This window comes from Podarcis erhardii, assembly GCF_964252035.2.
Source record: "Podarcis erhardii genome assembly, chromosome: 14".
Taxonomy (NCBI): Eukaryota; Metazoa; Chordata; class Lepidosauria; order Squamata; family Lacertidae; genus Podarcis; species Podarcis erhardii.
The window spans coordinates 47,313,500-47,331,265 of record NC_138503.1 but is presented as its reverse complement, the minus strand read 5'-3'; the positions used below and the strand labels follow the sequence as shown (position 1 = coordinate 47,331,265).

The 17,766-nt window shown below is 45.1% G+C and overlaps 1 protein-coding gene across 2 annotated transcripts; it reads right to left on the bottom strand.

The window, feature by feature from the left end:
• Positions 1-8,259: 8,259 nt before the first annotated feature.
• LOC309329271 (uncharacterized protein) lies at positions 8,260-10,287 on the bottom strand. Of its 2 annotated transcripts, none has more exons than XM_081840030.1 (2): positions 10,134-10,287; positions 8,260-9,308 (listed from the first exon to the last, which is right to left on the bottom strand). In XM_081840030.1, exon 2 carries the CDS (start codon positions 9,296-9,298, stop codon positions 8,372-8,374), a length of 927 nt encoding a protein of 308 aa, XP_081696156.1. In that variant the 5' UTR covers positions 9,299-9,308; positions 10,134-10,287; the 3' UTR covers positions 8,260-8,371. The 2 variants fall into 2 exon arrangements, with proteins under 2 accessions (XP_081696156.1, XP_081696157.1); XM_081840031.1 differs by lacking the exon at positions 10,134-10,287 and adding an exon at positions 9,452-9,585.
• Positions 10,288-17,766: the final 7,479 nt, after the last annotated feature.

Here is a 17,766-nt window from a genome sequence, read left to right as displayed (position 1 = left end):
AAGATGAGGGAGACTGATTTACTCCCCTTAATCAGCCTCTAATTACCTTGTGCAGGCTGGATAGATGGTATTGTCAGCCATCTTCCAAGGCGCCCTTAGCGGCCCCCCATTTCACTCTCTGTTTTATTTTATATATATATATATAGTTTTTTATTAATTTCCACAAAAAGAATACATAACACATCACATTTTCAACTTTAACAAATTTTCCAGTTTTGGACTTCCTTCAGCCTCTCTGACAATCATCCAAATTTAATTTTTTAATACACAGTTCTTAAATTCATTATTGCCTTTCGAAAAACCATTTGAAACCTGTTTTTCTTTTTTGCAATATTTATTTAACTTTTACAGAGCTTCTTTAAATGCCACCAATGTTATTTCTCTATCACTTATTCACTCTCTGTTTTAGGGGCATGTCTGGGGAGTAGGACCCTCTGGATGAAACCATTCTTTTTCTTTTTTTTCTTTTTAGGGCCTCAGCATAGTAGTTTATCTTGTTCACATACACTATGCCATAAACTCATATGGAATTGGTTCCAGCAGCTCTGGCTCCTTGCCATTGTTTCTTACAAAGTGGGCTTCTCTTGGAGGAGCAGGTTGGCGTTTTAGTTCAAACCAAATTCCCTTTTCCTTTCCTTCTTTTTTCTTTCTTTCGTTTTCTTTCACACGCTGCAAGAAGCTGTCTCTGCTCTTTGAGTGCTTAATATGCTCAATTCGTACATTAATTCTCTTGGCCAGAATCTTGCCCTTAACTTTCTTGTTCACAATAATGCCCACAGCATGCTGGACCCTCTGGATGAAAGCATTCTTTTGATCTCCCCCCAGGCCACCCCATTTTATCTTCTGCAAGGGCCACTGAGGTTTGTGTGGCAGCTGGGAGGGGCCCTAGGAGGTTGGATCTCCTGCTCCAAGGCCAGACCCACCACCCTCTCTCTCCCACCCCTTTCCCCTACCCTCAAAAGAGGAGATTGGTACTATCCTATGGGCACTGGGACCCCACTCCACCTCATGAAGAACCTAAAGGAGCAAGCCAAACTCCCCGAGTCTGGTTGAGCTTTCTAGAGTGGCAAAACCACAACGACATTTGTTGTCTTTCCATGCATGTTGGCCAGGCCCAATGGTGTGGGGCAGGAAAATTGCTCCAGCAACCTGGAGCTGTTGCTCTGATTGGGCCAGAACCAGCTCTGGTGCTATCATGCCATGGTGGCTGTGCTGGCTTGAGATCCAAGAGATCCCAGGCTGGTTCGGTCCCAGTCGCCCCCCTTCTGAAATCCACATTTGGTGTTTTCTTGTGGCTACCACCTGCAGGGATACCTTTGGTGTGACACTGCTTCAGGTGGAAGGGAGATTTTCACTCTACAGGTAGCCAATGGAGGTCTGCAGAGCTTCACCTAATCCATCACTGCTTCCTGTGGGTAAGTTCCCTAGTTTAACCCTGCTCTGTGTGAAGAGTTTTGTTTTATCTGTCCTGAATTTCCCAACATTCAGCTTCCTTGGATCTCTATGAGTTCTGGCCTCACAAGAAAGGGCGAAAAGCTTTCTACTTTCTCCATTCCAAGCAAAATTTTATAAACTTCAACCATGTCAATTCTCACTTGCGGTTTCTCTAAATCAGGGGTCAGCAAACTTTTTCAGCAGGGGGCTGGTCCACTGTCCCTCAGACCTTGTGGGGGGCTGGACTATATTTTTTTGGGGGGGGGGAGGGAGAACAAATTTCTATGCCCCACAAATAACCCAGAGATGCATTTTAAAGAAAAGGACACATTCTACTCATGTAAAAACACACTGATTCCTGGACTGTCCGTGGGCCAGATTGAGAAGGCGATTGGGCCGGATTCCGCCCCCAGGCCTCAGGTTGCCTACCCATGCTCTAAACTAAAAAGTCCCAAACTACAAATTAGGGGAAAGGGTCCCAAAATCAATAGGATTTCTTTTAAAAAATGAAAAAAATGCTAAGCTGAAACCACCCATGCTTTTTGTGGGAACAGGAATTTGTATTCTGGGAGCCATACAACTGTGATGATACAACTTTGTTCACCTTTTCCCGGTGGGGGGCATTGCGGCTTGGCAGCCAGATCACAACAGTATGCCGGCTTAGGGGCGGAGCATTACCTCATCCTCCCTGCGTCATGCTAGCCGTGTTGTTTTTGCTTGGGTTCTGCTTTTGCTTAGATGGAGGAGAGGTTGCAGCCTTTGTCTGCCCCTCCCCAGTAAGGGTATCCTGTTAAAGGGATCTGGGGTGTGAATTCTGTCTGAAGCCTGGATGTCGGCTAGGGCCATGTCACAGCCCCCACAGGGACCCCTCAGGATGCCCCTGTTTGATGTAAGTCGTAGAGCACAGTGGTTTACCCTTAAGTGGGCTCCCTGCAGATATAGTCAAGATATAGCCTGGCTTTACCCCAATGCCATGGGTAGGCAAACTAAGGCCCGGGGGCCAGATCCGGCCAATTACTTTCTATTTTTTTAAAAAAGATATTTATTAAGGTTTTATATAATAAAACAAACATACAACAACAACAAAAAGATATATCAAAAAGAAAAGATACATCACAAAGAAACAGAAAAAGACAATAAGAACATAAACAAGAAAAAATCCGATTTTTAACTTAATATCTATGTAACCCTCTTTCTTGACTTCCTCGCATCTCCCTTTTTTGTGTTCCCCTTTACACAATCGAGTTCAGCAAATTCTAACCCTCTTTCAGACCTCATTTAAAATTATATATTTCAACCTATTATATCTCCAATTTTTCTTCTCTTTTCAAAATCAATTTTTACCTATTCTTTATAACTTAATCCCTTGTGCCAATTTGTTTAAATTCGACATAATATTACTCTGGTCTTTTCCCCCTTTTCTTTTCTTTTCTTTTTTTTTTTTTTTGCATACTCCTTTTAACTATATCACTGATGCCATATTCTCTTTAAATCCAACATCATTTTAACATTCAAACATTTTACAATGTTTCTGCAAATAGTCTTTGAACTTTTTCCAATCCTCTTCAATCAACTCTTCTCCCAGGTCTCGGATTCTGCCAGTCATTTCTGCCATCTCCATGTAGTCTATCACTTGCATCTGCCATTCTTCCAGGGTGGGCAAATCTTGTGTCTTCCAATACTTTGCGATGAGTATTCTTGCTGCAGTTGTTGCGTACATAAAGAATGTTCTGTCCTTCTTTGGCACCAATTGGCCGACAATGCCCAAGAGGAAGGCCTCTGGTTTCTTAAGGAAGGTATATTTAAATACCTTTTTCAGTTCATTATAGATCATTTCCCAGAAAGCCTTAACCTTTGGGCACGTCCACCAAAGGTGAAAGAATGTTCCCTCAGTTTCTTTACATTTCCAACATTTATTATCAGGCAGATGATAAATTTTTGCAAGCTTGACTGGGGTCATGTACCACCTGTATATCATTTTCATAATATTTTCTCTTAAGGCATTACATGCCGTAAATTTCATACCAGTGGTCCATAACTGTTCCCAGTCAGCAAACATGATGTTATGACCAATATCTTGCACCCACTTAATCATAGCTGATTTGACCGTTTCATCCTGTGTATTCCATTTTAGCAGCAAGTTATACATTCTTGAAAGTAACTTAGTTTTAGGTTCTAACAATTCTGTTTCCAAATTTGATTTTTCCACCTGGAAGCCTGTTTTTTTGTCCAAATTATAGGCCTCTCTAATTTGATAATAATGCAACCAATCTCGCACTTTATCTTTTAGTTTCTCAAAACTCTGCAATCTCAGTGTGTCTCCTTCTTGTTCTAATATCTCCCAATATTTCGGCCATTTGGCCTCCATATTGAGTCTTTTCAGAGCCTTAGCTTCCATAGGTGACAACCACCTTGGGGTCTTGCTTTCCAATAAGTCTTTGTATCTTGTTCAGACATTAAACACTGCTTTCCTGACAATATGATTTTTGAATGCTCTATGAGCTTTAACCTTGTTGTACCACAAATATGCATGCCACCCAAAAACATTATTAAAACCTTCTAAATCCAAAATGTCAGTGTTCTCAAGAAGCAGCCAGTCTTTCAACCAGCAGAATGCTGCTGATTCATAGTAAAGTTTAATGTCTGGCAGGGCAAATCCACCTCTTTCCTTAGCATCAGTTAATATTTTGAATTTTATTCTGGGCTTTTTGCCCTGCCAGACAAATTTGGAAATATCTCTCTGCCACTTCTTGAAACAATCCATCTTGTCCACAATCTGCAACGTTTGAAACAAAAATAACATTTTTGGCAATACATTCATCTTTATAACTGCAATTCCACCCAACAAGGAAAGCTTCAATTTTGACCAAATTTCTAAATCTTTTTTAACTTCTGACCAACATTTCTCATAATTATCTTTAAATAGATTCAAATTTTTTGCTGTCATATTAATCCCTAGGTATTTCACTTTCTTAACCACAATTAAATCTGTCTCATTCTGAAACCTTTCTTTTTCCATTGATGTTAAGTTTTTCTCTAAAACCTTAGTTTTTAACTTGTTTAATTTAAATCCTGCCACATGACCAAATTCTTGAATCAGTTCTAAAACCCTTTTTGTACTAGATTCTGGCTCCTGCAATGTCAAAACCAGGTCATCTGCAAAAGCCCGGCCAATTACTTTCTAAATCTGGCTCACAGACGGTCCAGGAATCAGTGTGTTTTTACATGAGTAGAATATGTCCTCTTATTTGAAATGCATCTCTGGGTTATTTGTGGGGACTGCCTGGTGTTTTTACATGAGTAGAATGTGTGCTTCTACAGTCATACCTCATGTTGCGTTTGCTTCAGGTTGAGCATTTTCAGGCTGCGTCCTGCGGTGTCCCGGAAGTACCGGAAAGGGTTACTTCTGGGTTTTGCTGCTCGCGCATGCGCAGATGCTCAAAATGATGTCACGAGCATGCGCAGAACCAGCGAATCATGACCCATGCACGTGCAGATGTGCAGGCACAGGTTGCATTCTGCTCAGGTTGTGAACGGGGCTCTGGAACGGATCCCGTTCGCAACCAGAGGTACCACTGTATTTAAAATGCATCTGTGATGGCCTGGGAATCCAATTCAGAGGCTGAACCAGAGGAATCCCAGCCTGCACAGGAGTCCCCGCCTCCAGGGCCGGCTGAACTGGGGCAGGGCCTTGATTCTGAAGCGCCTGCACCTGTGCCGGATCCTCAGGAGCAGGAACCAGGTGAATCCACTCTGGCTCCAGAGGTGGTTGAGGACTCAGTGCCTGCAGGTGAGCCTCCCCCTGGGCCCAGTAACCCTTCAGCCTCTCCTGAACTGCAGAGGCTCAGGGCAGAGAGGCAAAGGGAACTGGTTTCTCCCAGGAGGAGTGCTCGCCTTAAGGCCAGGAGAGGCGGGTCTCCTGGGGGCCGGGACCGCCCCTGGCCTCAGAGAAGATAAAGGCCAGTCAGCCCGGTCCCAGGTTGTGGGAGCAACGTCGTTGATGAGCTGTTTCGGCCAGCATCCAGTCCTGTTTCCCCAGAGTTCCTGTCCTTGCCCGGCTTCCCGCTGTGGACCCCGCTTCACCCGAGGAGGACTGTCTGCCGACCCTCAACTCAGGTCCTGGACCTCCCCCCCCCCCCAGGACCAGCACAGCATCTCTGGGTTATTTGTGGGGCATAGGAATTTGTTCATTCCCCCCCCAAAAAAAATATTCTGCCCCCCCCTGAAGGCCTGAGGGACAGTGGACCGGCCCCCTGCTGAAAAAGTTTGATGACCCCTGGGCCCCTAAGCCAAACCGCTCACATCTGTAACCAATACAGTTGTGGCCGGTTTGAACCCATAAACCAAAATACTTCGCGTCCGTGTGCTTTATTATTCGCCTAGGAACTTTGTGGCTCAGGTGCCTTAGCACGCAACAAATACACATATACACATACAACTTTGGTGATAGTGATCAATCAGGAAGAGTTGACAGGTTTTTATTCAGGGAGCGGCTGGCATATGTTTTCTCTTTGGACATTTAAAAACCCCTCTCCAGATAGTACATTGCTTTAGTAGGGTTATTAAATTTGCCATTTTGGGTCAATGGGAGTCATTCGCAATCTGGTCAGATTCCTAGACACTGTTAGCAAGGATGCTGAATGCATTCTGAAGCAGATGCATGCCAAGTCTATTTTTAACAGCTACCTTGGGCTGAGCGACAGAGTTAATATACCTGCTATTGGACAATCAGACCATGAGCTATGAGGTAGTCTTGGTGCAATGGTGTTGCAATCATCAGAGGTCCACGTTGGATGTTTTCATTTGGCGGGAGTTCTTTCCATATATTGTGGACTGCTGGGAAATTTTCAGAGACAGCTGCTGGCTGTGCCATATCACATCTTTTCCAGACAGGGTTCCCAAAGTTGGAAGGGACCCCCAGGAATTCATCCCCCCTGAAATGCAGGAATCACAGCTAAGTTATCCCTGGCACGTGGCCACCATAACTCTATTTAAAACCTCCAGTGGAGTGAATTTTAAGAATGGGGAGGGAAATGAGAAACCCGGAGAACTGAAATGGATAGATTTGAACAACCCAGTGGGTTTTCATGGGCCTGTAGCCTAAGCATTCCTTCTTCCAAGCCCTCTCCCCTCCTCCCCTGCAACATTTTCATGAACTCTGAGCACATCCTGCTGACACTGAAATTTTAGTGCCTTGGTGGGGACGTGACCATGAACAGATCACCTGGGGACTAAGGAGTGTGGCCTTGCTTCAGTTCCCAGCTCCTTTGACTGTCACCTGACTGATTTTTTTGAATATTATTTTTTTTTGTACTGTACCCACAACTGAAAGCAAGTAAGAGGATAAAGAGTGTCTGAATGCTGGAACTCAGCAGAAAAGAGAGAAAAGGACTCTCTCTCTCTCTCTCTCTCTCTCTCTCTGTGTGTGTGTGTGTGTGTACATGTGTGCCTTCCAATGTTTGCAGTTCATCCAGGCTGCATAGAACCAAATAGAATGCAAAATTAAATAGGGAATCCTGCTTACACTGTGTATTGGAGGAAAGGGAATTTGGGCTCCCATCTGCATGCAAACCCAGTGACTCTGCAGTCCTTAATACATAAAGCAAAGCACACCTATCTTTCGAAATTTGCACCTCTTTGAATTTTAGGACGCAGTCCTCCAACAACAACAACAAATGCACACCGGAGAAAAACCACAGAAAGTTGCCTTACTCCAGGACAGACCGTTGATCCATCTAGCTCAGCGCTATCTGTACTGGCTGGCAGCAGCTCTCCATGGGTTCAAGCAGGGTGTATTTCCCCAGCCCTACCTGGAGTTGCTAAGGATTGAACCTGGGTCTTTCTTCATGCAGAACAAATGCTCTTATAAATGAGCTGTGGCCTTTCCCCTGTGGCCATCCATATCCTCCAACATGCTGGGAGAGTTTTAGCAATGTTAGGGCTGCCATACATCTAGATTTTCCTGTAAATTTCCGGGATTTCAAATGCGGAATTGATGTCTGGGGGAATTTCTGAAAGGCAGTGCTTTGTCCTTTAGTCCTGGATCTTAGGCAAGCAAAAACAAACTAACAAAAAAACTCAACAACTTTTAGATTTCCTAAAAAAAGCTGAACAATTTTGGTGGTTTCCTAAAAGCTCAACAATTCGGGGGTTTTTGAAATATGGCAGCCCTAAGTGCAACATTGGACGTGGGTGGCGCTGTGGGCAAAAGCCTCAGTGCCTAGGACTTGCCGATCGAAAGGTCGGCGGTTCGAATCCCCACGGTGGGGTGCGCTCCCGTTGCTCGGTCCCAGCGCCTGCCAACCTAGCAGTTCAAAAGCACCCCCGGGTGCAAGTAGATAAATAGGGACCGCTTACTGGCGGGAAGGTAAACGGTGTTTCCGTGTGCTGCGCTGGCTCGCCAGATGCAGCTTTGTCACGCTGGCCACGTGACCCGGAAGTGTCTGCGGACAGCGCTGGCCCCCGGCCTCTTAAGTGAGATGGGCGCACAACCCTAGAGTCGGACACGACTGGCCCGTACGGGCAGGGGTACCTTTACCTTTACCTTTAAGTGCAACATTATTATTTTTTCTTTTACCCAATCAGTATTTATTGATGTTTCCAATGATTTTTAATGGAACACCTGTTCATTTTACCCTTATATGTTGTCCTCTGCCTTTCTGTATTTTTACGAAGATGTGAATTATAAATTTTGTAAATAAATAATTAAATGTGCCACACCAGGTTTGCCAGGCTGGCGGTTCACATGGTTACAATCATCTGCTGGTGTGTATGGCCTGTGTGAACCCGCCCGCCTCCCCAGCAATGTAGCGTAGTGACAACACCTTGAAATTCCATCAAGATTTTATTAAAAGGTCTTGATGGCAAAGGAGCCGCGGTGTTTGTACATCAATGTATAGGAGTTTTAAGGTGGTGCTAACCAGATCATTGCAATAATTCACACCTCTTTTATTTCATCAGGTGGTTCATCATGGTCTCCATCGGCACCATTGTCGAGAACTTCCACCTCGAACTCAGGTTGCGGTTCTTCTGGAAACCCATTTACCTCTTTCCATATGGAGTACTTCATATCCCAGAGAGCTTCCACCATGTCCCAGATGACTGCTTTTTCTTCTTGGAGGTCTTGGTCATTATCCCTCAAAGCTATATACTCTTCCCAGAGGGCCATTTTGTCTTTGGATATGGCCATGTCCTCTTCCCAGAAGGTTTTGTCCTTCTTCCAAAATGCCTTGCACTCCTTCCAGAAGGCGTTGTTCTTCTCTTCAATGGCTTCTATCTTCTCTTGGAGGGATTTGTTCTTCTCACGCATGCCTTTGTTGGCTTCCTGGAACTCCTTGTTCTTAATCTGGAAGGCTTTGACAGCTTCTCGGAATGATTCGTTCCTTTCCTCCAAGGTGACAATCTCCTCTTCTGTTGTCTTGATTCTCTGCTGGAGTGCCTCAATCTTCTCCTGAAAGGTCTTCACCTGGTCCTGAATTTCCTTCTTTTTGGTCTGGAAGGCCTTGATCTCAGCCATGAAAACCCTGCTCTCCTCTAAGAAGTTCTTGATCTCATCCATGAAGCCCTTGTTCTTCATCTTGAAGGCATGGATCTCCTCCCACAAAGCCTTGGTTTTGTTATCTTCTCGGAAAGTCTGGATCTCCCTTCGCAGGCGTTGACATTTCTTCCAGAATATCCTGATTTCCTCTTGAAGTGCATTTTTCTGTTCTCTCAGTTGGCGATATACGAACTGGCTCTTCAAGGATCTGGGGATATGGTTCATATGGTGCCAGCTCTCCCGCTTTGCAGAAATGTCATTGCTGTTGCCCTCCAGATAATCTGCACGGTTAAGAGTGACATCCAAATGTTTCTCCCCGTCCTCCATCTGATCACAGCTGTGTACAGAGAAATACAAGAGTGAGTAGCCTAGAAGGGGAGGTTGCGTTGCCCACTGACAAAGTCAGAAAACTGCCAACTCCTGAGCCTGACTCAGAGGATACAAACTCGGAGGAGACCGAGTCACCATAAGGAACCTTACCTTCCGGCTTGGAAACTGGAAACTTGGTTGCGGAGGAGGACCCCACCACCAGCCCCAGTTCACACTAGGTGGGGAGCAATTGAGGTTCTCCAATCTCAGACCCTGATGAGTCCCAGGGTCCATTTGTGCAGCCATCACCCCAGGGTTTGGTTCACCACTCCAAATGCAGGACCTTCTCAAGCCAGCCATTTCAGGAGGAAAGATCATGAAAGGGGAAGCCAGTGTTAAGGGCTGGTGCACAATGTATTCCAATGCATTGCTGGACCTTCCTGCTGCTGGCCACTGTGAGAACAGGCTGCTGGGTCCCTTCCAACCCTACAACTCCATGATTCTATGAAAAATGAGATTAGAGAAATCCACGGAGGATGAAGCCATCAGTGTCTACTACTGATGGAAGCTATGTCACCTCCTTTATCAAAGGCAGCATATATCTGAATACCAGTTTCTTGAGATCAGAAGCAAGAGAGTGCTCTTTGCACTCATGTACTGCTTTTGGGTTTCCCAGAGGCATCTGGTTGGCAACTGTGGGAGACTTGATCCTGAACTAGATAAATCTGATGCAGCTGGGCTCCCTTGATAAAGCCTTGGTGGCTTTGAATAACAGAAAAGAGAGAAAAGAACTGTCAAGATGTGCCTTAAATCCCCCCCCCCCAAAATAAGTAAGCCTGGGATGTCCACTAACCTGCACCTCCTCCTCCTGCTATGATGAAGACCCCTTTGTTAAGAACTTCATCGCCATAGCAGCCTGAGAATACTAACAAAACAATGCCAGAACTTCTGCAGATCTTCTGGTTCCGTCATTAGAATGCCAAGGTTGTAGCTGATGAAAATGGAACATGGGAAGCTTATTTTAGCTTATCTGCAGTCACACCATTGGTCAATCCAGCTCTGTATTGTATACACTTACTTTCAGGTGATCCCCAGGGAGACACCATGGATTGAAGCTGGGATCTCCTGCATGCAAAGTGGAAGCTCTGCCACTGAGATGCAGGATCCTTCTACAAGGGTGGATTTTTAAGAGACCAAAGGTAGCACCACCATGAATGTGGAGAAGTGGCTGCATCAGGTATCAGAGAGCCAGTGTGGTGTAGTGGTTAAGAGCAGTGGACTCGTAATCTGGTGAACCGGGTTCGCTTCCCCGCTCCTCCACATACAGCTGCTGGGTGACCTTGAGCCAGTCATACTTCTCTGAAGTCTCTCAGCCTCACTCACCTCACAGAGTGTTTGTTCTCGGGGAGGAAGGGAAAGGAGAATGTTAGCCGCTTTGAGACTCCCTAGGGTAGTGATAAAGCGGGATATCAAATCCAAATTCTTCTTCTTCTTCAGATGTTGGTGGAGTTTTTGCAGTGGGCAGAATGGGAAACCATAACAGGGTCACTAGCCATGGGTGGGCTTCAACCCTACAGCTGTGCAACCAAGAGTTTGGCACCTGCTTGCTTGGAACCATGTGTCTCCCTCAGGGACACCATGAGCCTAATTTATGAAAATGGGTTCATTTTGCAGAACCAGTGCTGGATTTACATATAAACTAAACAAGCTATAGCTTAGGGCCCCACTCTCTTGGAGGCTCCCCCAAAAAATTAAAGGAAAAAAACTGAATGTACATTTCCAAAATATAAGATGAAAAACAAACTAAAACCTTCATACATGTCAGGGGCTCAGGAGCAGAGGCACAGGGAAGAGGGGAAATGGAGAGCGAAGGGGAAGAATCCGAGGGGAGCGTAGGAGAAGAGGACAGTGGTCCGAGGGATTCCATGAGCCTCTCCAGCGAATCGGAAGATTCACAGAAGGGGGCGCCAGTGGCCAGGGGCAGGGGGTTCCCAGGGGGAACGCCCCAGGAGCAAGGGGGCAGCAGGGATTCTCAGAGCAGTAGTTGGAAATCAGGACCAGCTTCCCCACCAGAGCAGAGTGGGGGGGAAGGGTCCCAAGTATCGGGGTCAGTGCATTCCCCAACAGGAAGAGAAGACGAGGCAGGGCTGACCACGCCTCCATCGGAGAGTCGGGCAATGGAGGGGAGGTCAGATCCGGCCAGTGTCCCGGAAGAGGGAAGCAGTGACAGAAGTAGTGTAACGGTTAGGAGAAAGGTCACTGGGTTGGCACAAGAGGCAAGTTCAAATGTACAGGAGCGCGGGACAGCAGAGAATGAGGATTGGGAACCGGGTCCTAAAGCCCGCCGGAGGCAGGGGGAGGAGCTAAGCGACTCAGCGTCGGAAGAGTCCAGAAAGGGCAATACCCCAGCGGGCAGGAGGACCCAGAGGAGGAGAGAGCAGCGGAAAAGGTGGAGCAGGGCTAGGATCTTAAACTGGTGTCAGAGGGGAGGAGACTCAGACGGGACTTCGCCGATCTAGGGGTTAAGACGTAGGGCTGCACGCTGTGGCTTTGAAATGGAAACTGAACTTCAATAAAGACTTTTATACATTACCACAGCCTAGCGTTGGTCCTCTGTGAGCTGGGACCTAGAGGCAGCACTGACAATACAGCAATAGTGTTTTGTGTTGTGTAGGCTCCTATGATGTAAGTAATGAGCCCCACCTGCTAGACTGCTTCCTAAAGTATCACTGGTTTGCTCATTTCTATATATAGGGTGCCTATGTTTTGTAAGATTGAGGGGACAAGAAGATGATGACAGAGGGTAAGATTGTTGGACAGTGTTATAGAAGCGACCAACATGCATTTGACGAAACTCTGGGAGGCAGTGGAAGACAGGAATGCCTGGCGTGCTCTGGTCCATGGGGTTACATAGAGTCGGACACGACTAATCAACTAAACAACAAAACATTTTGCATGGACTGCTTGCATGGCAACATGTGCAAATGACTTTAGATGCCTATTAGGTCCATAAATTGCCATATAGCATATATTCGACACACACACAAAAAGCAGCAATTTGTTGTTGACAAAGGACAGCTGGACATATAATGGGCCCCATTACCTTCAGTAGTTTAGGGCCACATCAAACCTAAATCCAGCCCTGTGCAGAACCCATCGGAAATTCTTTTAACCAGAATGTCAATCTAAGTTATGTGAAAGGAACAAAGCTTAATCATTGGATAACAATGGCCATTCTTGTGGAATTTGTCAGTAGATTTGATGCCAGGAGTGGGGGACGATTTCCCACCCAAGTACTGTTTTCTGTTGTGGGAAACTTCCTATGGGCCTCATGCCAGTGGTGGGTGGAGCCAGGGGAAGAAGTGGGTGGAGCAACAATTGTGAATCTACAGTAGGACAGAGGCAGAAGTAGGCACAGCAACAAGTGGGACTTCAAATCCTCCAAGTGTCCCTATTTTCCAGGGACGTCCCTGATTTAGAGAAATTAACCCAGTTTCTGATTTGATCGTGGAATTTCCTGCTTTTCCTTAGGGCGTCCCTATTTTCCTTGGAGAAATGATGGAGGGTATGAAGTTATGCAACCCCTGAGCCAAGGAGATAAGTAACTATATGTGATCTACCCACACTGGAAGAATGGCAGATGCAACTGATAGACTACATGGAACTGGCCGAGATGACTGGCAGAATCCGAGACCTGGGAGAGGAGACGGTAGAAGAAGACTGGAAAAAATTTAAGATTTACTTGCAAAAATATTGTAAAATGTATGAATGTTAAGCAGGATGCTTGATTATAAACAACTTGGCACCATTGAAACAGATGAAGTGAACTATGAAGATAAGTCAAATTCAAGAAAAAACAAATTTTTAGATAATTATTAGGCTAAGTTTAATTTTTTAAGGAGTGAAATAAACGTATCTAAAATTTGAGATATAACATTGGAAAATTAGATAGTAAGGATGGAGATAAGGTGATAAATTGCTGGTTTAATTTTTATAATTTGGAACGCAGGAGCAGGAGATGTGAGGAAGTCCAAAGGAGATAAGAAAATATGTTATGATATGTAATATTTTTGCTTGCCTTTTTATATTGTAATCAAAAAACCCTCAATAAATATTATATATATAAAAAAGATAAGTAACTATATGTGGTGTTTGCCTCCTAGGCGGGTCATAAGGAAAGGGTTAAATGCATGTGATGTGATTGGCCAGAGAGAAACTGATAGGAGGAGTTAGAGTGAGAGTCGGAGCTGTGTGGAAGTTGGTTGGGAATTGGAAGTTGAAGAAGGAAGAGGGAGGTTAAGTCTGTGGGTTGGTCGAGTTGTGTGGTGAGGGAGTGAGAGGAATTGTTAGGTGGAGTCAGATAGATACCGTAGTTGGAATAATCGGTTTGAAGTTGTTAGGAATGCATAGGACAGTTTAGGAACTAAGATGAAGAAACTGCCAAGAAAAATTAACTGAAACCATAAGCTTGTTCATGCCTATAAATAAACTTGATTATTTGTTAATGTTAACAACTGTCTGGACTCCGTATGTACCCGTGAGAAACGGGTTGGTGGCAGTGAAGAAAGCAATCACAGTGGTGGCACAGGGTCAATAGACTGTCAAACGTCCGGGGACCCTGTGTGATCGCCACACTATACAACCTTTAGAAGACATCTGAAGGCAGCCCCGTATAGGGAGGTTTTAAAATGTTTGATTATGTTTTTATATATATATATATATATATATATATATATATATATATATATATGCAGGTTTTGGTGTCCTCGGGTGTCTTCCCGTGTAAAAGTTGGGGTGTCTAGGCGACGTTTCGACGAGGTCTCACTCGTCATCTTCAGGCTGGTGCTTTCGGCTTCTTGTTACTGGAACAGAGCAGGATCTCAGTGTTTGAGTTCCTATAAATACTGTAGAGGGGGTGTGGTGTATAGCCTCCAATGTTCTGGGCAGAGAGGAAGTTCCCAGGCTAGTGTGCCTTTTCTTCTTTTGTTCCTTAATTACTTGAGAGATATCTTGAGTGATTTCTTGAGTGATATCCTGAGTACCACTTAGGTGGGTCATTAGGTGTGGATTAGTTGCTAGAGTCTTTGTGTCTTGACCTCTTGAACTTTGTGAAGAGTTTTCATGAGAAGATGGCTGTACTGTACTTAGTTGTGCTCTGGCTTGGCTTCGTGTATAGGGGCGAGCTGTGGTTTTGTGGCTTGTGTCAGCCAGATCTGTGTAGGGATTGCAGGGGGGTGCAGCATCCGGAGGTGCCACCATGGATTGGCTACTGGATGGTGTCTGTAATTCATCTGTGGAGAGGGTCTGGGTTTGGGTCTGGTGTGGTTGATTGGTGTTGGCGTTCTGTGTGCCTCTGGATCTGGTGTCAGTTTTTGTGGGGAGGGCTAATTTCCAGATGTCTGGCAAGCGGGATGTGTCGTCACGCTTGTTCATGTTGTGAGGGTGTTTCTCTATCTCGATGGCTTCCATGATTATTCTCTTGTGGTGATGTTCCGTGTTAAAGAGCAATTTGGAATCTGCAAAATTAATTTCGTGTCCTGTTTCTTTCATGTGTTGGAAAAGAGAGGAAGTTTTTTCTTCTTTTTTGACGGCATTCTTGTGTTCTGCGATACGTGCATTTATTCGTCTGTTTGTTTGTCCAATGTACGTGGCTGGGCAGACTTTGCAGGGTATTTCATAGATCCCTTGGTTTTCCAACTGGATTTTATCCTTGGGGTTTCTATGAAATACCCTGCAAAGTCTGCCCAGCCACGTACATTGGACAAACAAACAGACGAATAAATGCACGTATCGCAGAACACAAGAATGCCGTCAAAAAAGAAGAAAAAACTTCCTCTCTTTTCCAACACATGAAAGAAACAGGACACGAAATTAATTTTGCAGATTCCAAATTGCTCTTTAACACGGAACATCACCACAAGAGAATAATCATGGAAGCCATCGAGATAGAGAAACACCCTCACAACATGAACAAGCGTGACGACACATCCCGCTTGCCAGACATCTGGAAATTAGCCCTCCCCACAAAAACTGACACCAGATCCAGAGGCACACAGAACGCCAACACCAATCAACCACACCAGACCCAAACCCAGACCCTCTCCACAGATGAATTACAGACACCATCCAGTAGCCAATCCATGGTGGCACCTCCGGATGCTGCACCCCCCTGCAATCCCTACACAGATCTGGCTGACACAAGCCACAAAACCACAGCTCGCCCCTATACACGAAGCCAAGCCAGAGCACAACTAAGTACAGTACAGCCATCTTCTCATGAAAACTCTTCACAAAGTTCAAGAGGTCAAGACACAAAGACTTTAGCAACTAATCCACACCTAATGACCCACCTAAGTGGTACTCAGGATATCACTCAAGAAATCACTCAAGATATCTCTCAAGTAATTAAGGAACAAAAGAAGAAAAGGCACACTAGCCTGGGAACTTCCTCTCTGCCCAGAACATTGGAGGCTATACACCACACCCCCTCTACAGTATTTATAGGAACTCAAACACTGAGATCCTGCTCTGTTCCAGTAACAAGAAGCCGAAAGCACCAGCCTGAAGATGACGAGTGAGACCTCGTCGAAACGTCGCCTAGACACCCCAACTTTTACACGGGAAGACACCCGAGGACACCAAAACCTGCATTCCTGTACCCGTGAAAATCTACGAAAGCATATATATATATATATATATATATATATGCAGGTTTTGGTGTCCTCGGGTGTCTTCCCGTGTAAAAGTTGGGGTGTCTAGGCGACGTTTCGACGAGGTCTCACTCGTCATCTGCCTGAAGATGACGAGTGAGACCTCGTCGAAACGTCGCCTAGACACCCCAACTTTTACACGGGAAGACACCCGAGGACACCAAAACCTGCATTCCTGTACCCGTGAAAATCTACGAAAGCATATATATATATATATATATATATATATATATGTTGGAAGCTGCCCAGAGTGGCTGAGTCAAGCCAGTCAAATGGGTGGGGTATAAATAATAAAATTATGATGGGATGTCCCTATTTTCATCAGAGAAAGGTTGGAGGGTATGGGACTGTAAAGTAGGCTACAATTTAGCCACACCAAAAGCCAGAGGTTTCTGCACACACACACAGACAGAGAATATGTCTCTATCTTCCATTCAGGCAAGCAAGAGGTATTACATAAATATAGCAATACACTCCGGCTAGGAATAAAGCACTCAAAGAGAATATGAAGCGGGGTTGGTGAGAGGTATGGTCTGTCTCAAGGCAAATCTAAAAAAATGTAGTATAAACACTGACAACTGGGAAATACTGACCTGGGAGGCTCCAGTTGGAGAACAGCCTTTACCAAAGGTGTCATGGGCTTTGAAGACGCTCGAACTCAGGACGCAAGGGAGAAATGTGCAAGGAGGAAGGCACTCTTGGCAAATCCACATCGTGATCAGCTCCTGCCAGGAAACCAATGTCCCCACTGTGGAAGGATGTGTGGATCCAGAATTGGCCTCCACAGTCACTTATGGACTCATTGTTAAAACCGTGTTTATGGAAGACAATCTTACTCAGCTACGAGTGACAACCAAAGAACCAGAAGGTCTGCAGAGAGTTCTGAGGACCACCATTTAGCACCTGGAACTAAGGTTCTCCATGCCTGGATGATTAAAAGGTGCTGAGCGTTGACAGAAGACTCCTTTTCTTCTCTCGGAATTACAGTTTCTACAGTGGTTTAGCAGTCAATACCTCTTCCTGGGGAACTCTGGGAATTGTAGCTCTGGGAAGGAAACAGGAGTCTCCAAATAACTCTCGACACCTTTTAATAAACTATACTTCCCAGGGTTCCTTGTGGGAAGCCATGGCTGTTCAAAGTGGTATGGTACTGCTTTAAATGTTCAGTGCAGATGGAGCCTGAGTATAAATAATGAGGGATAAATTACATTGTTGTGTGCATAATTCTGTGGATGAGATTTATTATACAGATAGCAATGGGTGGCGGATACATCATGCTATAGGAAAAAATAACAGAGGAGCCCTGCTGGAGGAAACCAAAAGCTCATCTAATCCTGCATTCTCCTTCCTCAGTGGCCAATCAAAAAACCTTCAGGGTGCACCAGCAGGTTTTATAGAGAAATAACTCTTTTCCACTTCTACCCCACCACCACCAACCCACGTTACAGGTATTCAGTAGCATTCTGACCCTGAATGTAAGCACTCAGTTTAGCGATCATGGCTGTCTCCTTTGTGGCTTTGACTAACCTAGTTTCAAAGCAATCTAAGCTAGAGGCCATTAAGTACCTCTTGTGCGAGTGGATTTCATAAAGTAATTCTGCATTATGTGAACAAATGCTCTGGCCTTTTGTCTGCCCAGATTCCGCCACCCCACAGCTTTGCAGAATGACTGCAAGTTCTGGAATTATAAAGAAGGGAGGGGGAAAATCTATGCTTAAAATCTCCCTTTTGTGCGGGAACATGTTAAATTTTATAAATCTCAGAACTGGCTCCCCT